The 6788-nt window shown below is 53.6% G+C and overlaps 1 protein-coding gene across 1 annotated transcript in view; it reads left to right on the forward strand.

Moving 5' to 3' along the window:
- INCENP (inner centromere protein antigens 135/155kDa) overlaps positions 1 to 4305 on the forward strand; it is a gene marked incomplete at its 3' end in the record, with an annotated part of 18587 nt that extends 14282 nt beyond the window's left edge. Inside the window, exons 5-11 of the mRNA XM_012662696.1 lie at positions 1297 to 1348; positions 1599 to 1656; positions 1773 to 1890; positions 3001 to 3052; positions 3465 to 3582; positions 3655 to 3801; positions 4294 to 4305. Of these exons, the coding sequence (XP_012518150.1) occupies positions 1297 to 1348; positions 1599 to 1656; positions 1773 to 1890; positions 3001 to 3052; positions 3465 to 3582; positions 3655 to 3801; positions 4294 to 4305 (557 nt within the window). The remainder of the gene's footprint in view (positions 1 to 1296; positions 1349 to 1598; positions 1657 to 1772; positions 1891 to 3000; positions 3053 to 3464; positions 3583 to 3654; positions 3802 to 4293) is intronic.
- Between the last annotated feature and the right edge of the window lie 2483 nt (positions 4306 to 6788).

A 6788-nucleotide genomic window follows, 5' to 3' on the forward strand; every position in this document is an offset into this window, starting at 1 on the left:
TAATTTTTTTTAATGAAAAAATAACTTTTCTAAAACAAATGTAGTCATTATCCAATGTTTTACAAATCTCTGTAATGTGTGACTTAAGATAGATTCTGCATTCGATCTGTTGCATTTTGCTGTTCGGGTTAAGGATTCTGAAGAAAATCTGGCCTCACACAGATGTATAGTTAGAAAAGGGAGGAGTATCTTACTACCTTTTGCAGATAATTGTGTGTATTCTTTGCTATTATACCCAACACAACAAGTATTTCTTAAAGGCTCATTGCAGTGTGGGATCTGAAATATTTAATTCAATGTCGTTGGTTCCACATTGGTCTATCTTGCATTTTGAATGGATCTTTTAGCTGTGCATGATTTTATAACCTCTTACATTGGTCATTTGGAAAATATTGGTTCACGAAGTTATGCACATCTTCCAAATGTTGACATACTTTGTTATATAATATCAAAAAAGGACACCTTTGTTTTCTGATCTTATCAGAAAAATCTTTAGGTATTGGGAAACTGTGAAGCTCCTGGTAGTAGATACACATTTTCAAAATTCTCCCTTTTTTTTTGTGAGGTAGATTCTTGCTCTGTTGCCCTGGGTAGAGTGCAGTGGCATCATCTTAGCTCACTATAGCCTCAAACTCCTGGGCTCAAGCTATTCTCCTGCCTCATCCTCCCGAGTAGCTGGGACTGCAGGTGTGCACCATGCCTGGCTAATTTTTTTTCTATTTTTAGTAGAGATAGGGTCTTGCTCTTGTTCAGGCTGGTCTCCAACTCTTGAGCTCAAGCGATCCTTCCACCTTGGCCTGCCAGAGTGCTAGGATCACAGGCGTGAGCCACCATGCCCAGCTTGATAGAATTATCTGATTATTATTATCAAGACCAGATAGTGACTATGTCCGTTTTACTCACCATTGGGTCCTGGGGACCTGGCCCAGGGCCCAGTACACAGTAGACAATCAATGAGTATTTGTTGAATGAAAAAGCTGCTTTGTGTTTGGCCCTGTGCTGGGAGTTGGGGGCCTAGAGCTGTGTCAGACATCGTCCTCCTTCCCCAGATACTCCCAACCCAGTGAAGGAGCTGAGTTGTGCCCTCAGATAGGCATGTTCCCAGCTAGGAAGTAGCAGCTCTGTTGAGGATGCTAGGATGTGTGCTGAGGGTGAGGGCCCAGGGCACAGTGGGGCCTCCATGGCTAGTGCAGGGGACAGTGGCCAAGTCCTGGCAGGAACCTGATTCCCCAGACCTCTTAGAGTAGCACCCATCTGGTTTGATGGCATCTTTTGTTCCTTTGTTTTCTCCCTCAGGTCACAGTTACCTAGAGAGGCTCCTGAATGTTGAGGTGCCCCAGAAAGTTGGGTGAGTTCAGTTCTAGGGCTTAGGGGGTGGGCAGGGACAGTGGGGCCCAGGAAGGGAGGTGAGTGCCAGGGAGTAGAGACAGCCTATGAGCTGTCGTTCCATCCTGCAGGGGGCTGTGGGTTTGTGGCCAGGCCCAGGGACTTGGGCCTTGACCTCTTGGGTCCCTACCGCAGGGAGTGGGGGAGGAGCTCCCTGTGAGGGAGGGCTTGGACTGGCTAAGGTCCCCACGGTGCCTCTGCTCTGCTTTCAGCCCCAAGCAGAAGGAGCCCAGCAAGGAGGCTGAGCTTGTGGAGTCAAAGGAGCCAGAGGTAAGAGGCAACTCGCTAGGGAGGGGAGGCCTCATCCAGGGCCCCTGCTCTGCACTGTAGCCATCCTGGGCCTTGGCTTCCAGGTGGGAACCCTAAAGCCTTGGTTCTTCTTGCAGGTTCCTGAGAACAATGGGAATAACTTGAGGCTCCACAGTGATACCAAGGTTGCCCTTAGTACGCCAAACCCAAAGCCTGTAGCCGGTGGCCAGGAAACACCCCCTGAAGGGCAGCAAGGTGAGTGTTTCTGGCTTGCATGCAGATCCCCCGAGGTGCAGCAGGCCTTGGTGGCCTTGGTGGTCTTGGCCTCACCTTCTCTTTGGGGATAAGGAAGCCCCATTTTCTGGGCTAATAGGCCAAAGATAAATGAAACTGGGCTAGGGGAGTGCATGGATCTCCTTTGAATCTTTAGCTTGCATCTCTCACCTTTGGGCTGGAACTGCTGCTGAGTGCCCCACAAGCGTCCGTGACTGGCTGGGGCAGGACACAGGGGAGAGGCCTGAACTGGGCTATTAATGTGAAGGTGCCAGGTCAAGGCCTTGAGCCCTACTCCAAGGGGCAGTGGGAACTGTGGGCTGGGAGTCTGAACACCTACCTGGCCTCCTATTTTATCTCTGCCAAGTTTGCAGTTCCTTCCCTGTCTAAAGAGGGCAGGAGAACTATGGGCTCTGGGAGCGGGTCTGGAGCCCTGCCTGGCTTTCCAGGCTACGGGGGGTGTCCCGGGGTCTGGCTCACGTCTACCTGGGAAGGGCACTTCTCTCACTGGTGGGAAGAGGACTATATCTGTGAGAACTTGGACATGGCTTCGTCCTCTTTATGATGGGGTCAGGATCAATGGTATGCCAGCCCGACAATCCCCAGGGCTGCTGCAAGGAACCTTCGGGATAAGGGTTGCTTTCTCCTAGCAGTGAAACAGAATGTACTGACCCTGCAGTGGGAGCCGTCCCCTCCTCTTGTCACTGCTGCACCAGGTGGAAGGGCCAGAAGGAGTGGGATTTAGAAGCTATGCAAGGAGCTGTTAGCCTCAGCTTTCGTGAGGCATCTGCACACAGCTCTTACTGTTAGAGGTGGGTGGGGCATGGCTGGGGCCTCCTAGATAGAACTGTCCTGCCTTGCCATGCCTGTCACACAGGCCAGGCCTGGGAGGAGTGGTCTGTGGGCTACGGGGAGCAACCCAGGCTCTGATGTCTATAAATTCCTCAAGGCCAGTCAGTGCTAAGGCTGATGTTTGAAGGAGCTTTGCTCCTTCCAAGGCGGCAGTTGGCAGGGCACCCCTTCCCCTAACCCCTCCATGTTCACCCTGCTGCCATCATTCCTGCAGCCTTGCTAAAATTGCTCTCTTCACAGAGGCCAAGACCGACCAAGCAGATGGGCCCAGAGAGCCACCTCAGAGTGTCAGGTTTGCATCTAGGAAGGGGTGTGTGGGTGACTTGGTTTTGAGGGGCCCAGAAGAATGTGACCTTGAGTCCTCACTCAGGAAGACTGGATGTGTGGTCAGGGGCTCCCTAGCCTCTTGACCAGGGTATGGCCTTGTGCTCTGAAGGAAGTGGCTTCATGCTTGCAGGACCAGTACTGGCCTGGAATGGGGTACCCATCTGTTGACGCTGTTACTGACCATGACCTTGGACTGGTCACCTCCCTTCCTCTGAGTAGGCAGCAGAGGGTCGGTCACAAGACCCCAGCTCTGTAGTCCCTTTCAGTCTAGAGGCCTATGGCCTGGGCCCAGTTTTGTTCACAGGGGTGACCTTGTGTGGGGTGTGGCTGGGACTGTGGTGGTCTGCCCCATGATGCTGCTGCGTGTGCCTTGACAGGAGGAAGCGCAGCTATAAGCAGGCGGTGAGCGAGCTGGATGAGGAGCTACACCTGGAGGACGAGGAGCTGCAGCCTCCCAGGAGCAAGACCCCTTCCTCGCCCTGTCCGGCCAGCAAGGTGATCCGGAACCCGCCCTCCCTGTGTTTCCTTCCCTGCCTGCTGAGTTCTGACGCTGGTCCTTGTTTGCAGGTGGTGCGGCCCCTCCGGACCTTCCTGCACACGGTGCAGAGGAACCAGATACTCATGACCCCGACCTCAGCCCCCCGCGGCAGTGTCATGAAGTCCTTCATTAAGCGCAACACTCCTTTGCGTGTGGACCCCAAGGTGAGGGAGCCCGTACCCCAGGCAGGGCTTTGCGGGAGCTGGGCCGCATGGCTGAAGGCTCCAGTCTGTCCCCTATGCTGCTGGGAGTAGCATGTGTCTGGGCAGAGGCAGGCCCAAGCCTCTGTGGCCACAGCTGCCTCGACATCTGGGGACCTTGTCCTGACCTTGTGGGCTCTGGACTGTGGCCCAGAAGCTCAGCCGGCTAAGTGTGAGCCCTGAATCTCAGGTTCTGGGCTAAGAATTTGCAGGATTGTCCAAGCAGACCCCTGCACTGCCCAGCCACCCCTGGCCCTGGGGTCTGAGTGGGCACAGTGAGGGACACACGTGGACACCTTCATCATTGGGGCTGAGGGTTAGGTGAGAGGAGGGTGGGTGAGTGGGTGGGTGCTGGTGAAAGGGTGCAGGCCCTGAGACACTGGCACAGCTGGGCACATGGCCTGCCTTCCAGGACGCCCCTGCATGGCATTAACTCTCGGCTTTTTCCTTGTCTCCTCTCCTCCACAGTGCAGCTTCGTCGTAAGTAAAGCCTTTTCCTATGTGGTAACCTAGCCCCACCTAGCACTGACCTGCAGTAGCCCTGTCCCTGCACCACTGACAGCACCTGTAGACGCACTAACGTTGTAAGCGGGAGGGGAGCGTTAGGAACGTGGACAGTGGGAGTGTACTGGCTGGAGGCGCCCAGAAGTTCTGGGGTCTGCATCCTCCCTGTGCAGTGCCCTCTCTGCCCTCGAGTCTGCTCCCAGGAGGAAGCAAAAGGGACTTGTGGCCTGTGGCTATTCACCAGGGCCACAGCTTGAAGTGTTCCCCCACAGCCATCTCCCCAGCACTGGGCCCCACTCAGGGTCTGTGGGTCTGCGAAGAGAACAGACAGGTTGTCTCTGGTCCCTTAGAGATGCTGAGATGATGATGATTGGGTCACAGACCTGTGCAGTAGCACTGAGTTGGGGAGGCAGTAGGAGAGGGGAAGTCTAAACTGAGGCTGGAGGCCGGGTCTTGCCATGCCAGGTGACAGAGGAGCTGTCAGTGGCAGCATCTAGAAACAAACCACAGGAGCTGTTCTCTTCTCAGACACCTCAGAGCTGAGCTGAGCCAGGCCCCTGGCCATGAGCAAGGAGCCTCAGAGAAATGGGACCCACTCAGCCCCACGTCCCGGCTCCCTGTGCCAGTTGCCAAGGCTGCAGCTGCTTCGCTCCTGTAGCTCCTGCAGGCTTTCTTCCCCCCAGCCACACAGTGATGCCCTGTGGCAGCAGGGAGGGCCTCTGCCTCTAGCTGAGGGGCTCAGGGGTGGGAGGGGCTTTGCAGCAGCTGGCCAGGTGGGCCCTGAACTTGCCTCTCCTGAACAGAGGCCTGTCACCTCTGGTTAGACAAGGTGACAGCATGCCTTCCAATATGACAGCAAGTGGGCTCTGTGGCCTTACACAGCTATTTTCACTCCAGGCTTCAGCTGGGCACCTGGGCCCACAGCGTGCAGAAGACTTGGACTTGTTCCTCCTATGAGGGGCCACCTGTGCCCCACCCAGTCTGATCAGAGCCTTGCAGGTCTCATGGGTGTGACTGAGAGGCCCAGGAAGTTGCCCTTTCCTGCTTTGGGGATCCCAGGTCCCTGCGCAGGCATCTGGTGGGTGCAGACAGTCCTTAGCTAGGAGACTGGGGCCCAGGAAGTTTGCAGGGCCTTGGGGCCTTGGACAAGTTTCTTAAACTTTGGGCCTAAGTTTCGTGGGCCACAAACAGAGAAACTAGTTGGGTACTTCATGGAGATTCGGTGAACCAGAAGGTAACAATGTCAAGCAGCCAGCACAGGGCCAGGTATCAAGTGGTCATTGGATAAGTGGCAGAGATTGCCCAGGGGAGGGCCCTGGACTCAGGTGGGGCTGCTCATGGTTGTGGTTCCTCCTGCCCTCTGCAGGCTGCCTCCTAGAGAGCAGGGACAGCCTAGGTTTGTGGGTTGGACAAAGGAGAAACACAGATTCTGTGACATGAATGGCTCCAAAGCACCAGGTTTTCTTCTATAAAATTGGTAATGCAACAGGATGAGTTCTCTGACCTCTGCTGGGGAAGTAGACTCCAGCTTTGGGATGAAAACCTGCAGTGCTGAGCCTTGTTGAAAGCTGGAGTCTGGTTGGCTCACAGAGCAGGAAGAAGGTGGGGTGGGGGTGACTGCACCTGGTGCCACTGGCCTCTGCTTCTGAGGGGCTGTCCTAGCAGGAAAGCAGGCAGGCATGGCTTCGCAGGAGAAGCAGGGTTGGGGCCCAGCCCTCCTGCCATTCTTCCCTGGGTCTGGGTAGTTGGAGAGTGAGGGGCCTGCAGAAGGCCACCTCCTCCCTCCACATGGGGCCCCCCAAAGGTCAATGTCCGTACCCAGCTTGGCTTCCATAGCTCCTGGCATCTCTCTTTCCTTCCATTTCTCCCTTCATCTCTTAAACAATGTACTATGCTAAAAAAAAAAAAAAATGATTGTACCTACAGTAAAGTGGACTTTTTGTGGGTACAGTTAAATATGAATTATAACACATGTATCAATTTATGTAACACCATCACAATTGGGGTATAGGACATTTCCATCACCCACAAAATGCTCCCTGCTACTCCTTTATGGTCACCCCCCCACCCCTGTCTCCATCTCTGTAGTTTTGTCATTTTGAGGACATCATATAAATTGTATTGACTCATAGGATGCCTTTAGAGATTAGCTTCCTTCACTCAACACGATGCCTTCAAATCCACCTAAATAATTGTAGTTGAAGTGAGTTTCTTATAGACAGCATATAATCGGGTCAGACTTTCTTTTTTTTTAATTCATTCTGACAATGTCTTATTTGATGTATTTATATTTAATGATATGTTTGGATTTAGGTCTACCTTTTTTTTTTTTTTGAGACAGAGTCTCGCTTTGTTTCCCTGGCTAGAGTGAGTGCCATGGCGTCAACCTAGCTCACAGCAACCTCAAACTCCTGGGCTCAAGCAATCCTTCTGCCTCAGCCTCCCGAGTAGCTGGGACT

This window comes from Propithecus coquereli, unplaced genomic scaffold, assembly GCF_000956105.1.
Source record: "Propithecus coquereli isolate 6110/MARCELLA unplaced genomic scaffold, Pcoq_1.0 Scaffold775, whole genome shotgun sequence".
Lineage (NCBI taxonomy): Eukaryota > Metazoa > Chordata > Mammalia > Primates > Indriidae > Propithecus > Propithecus coquereli.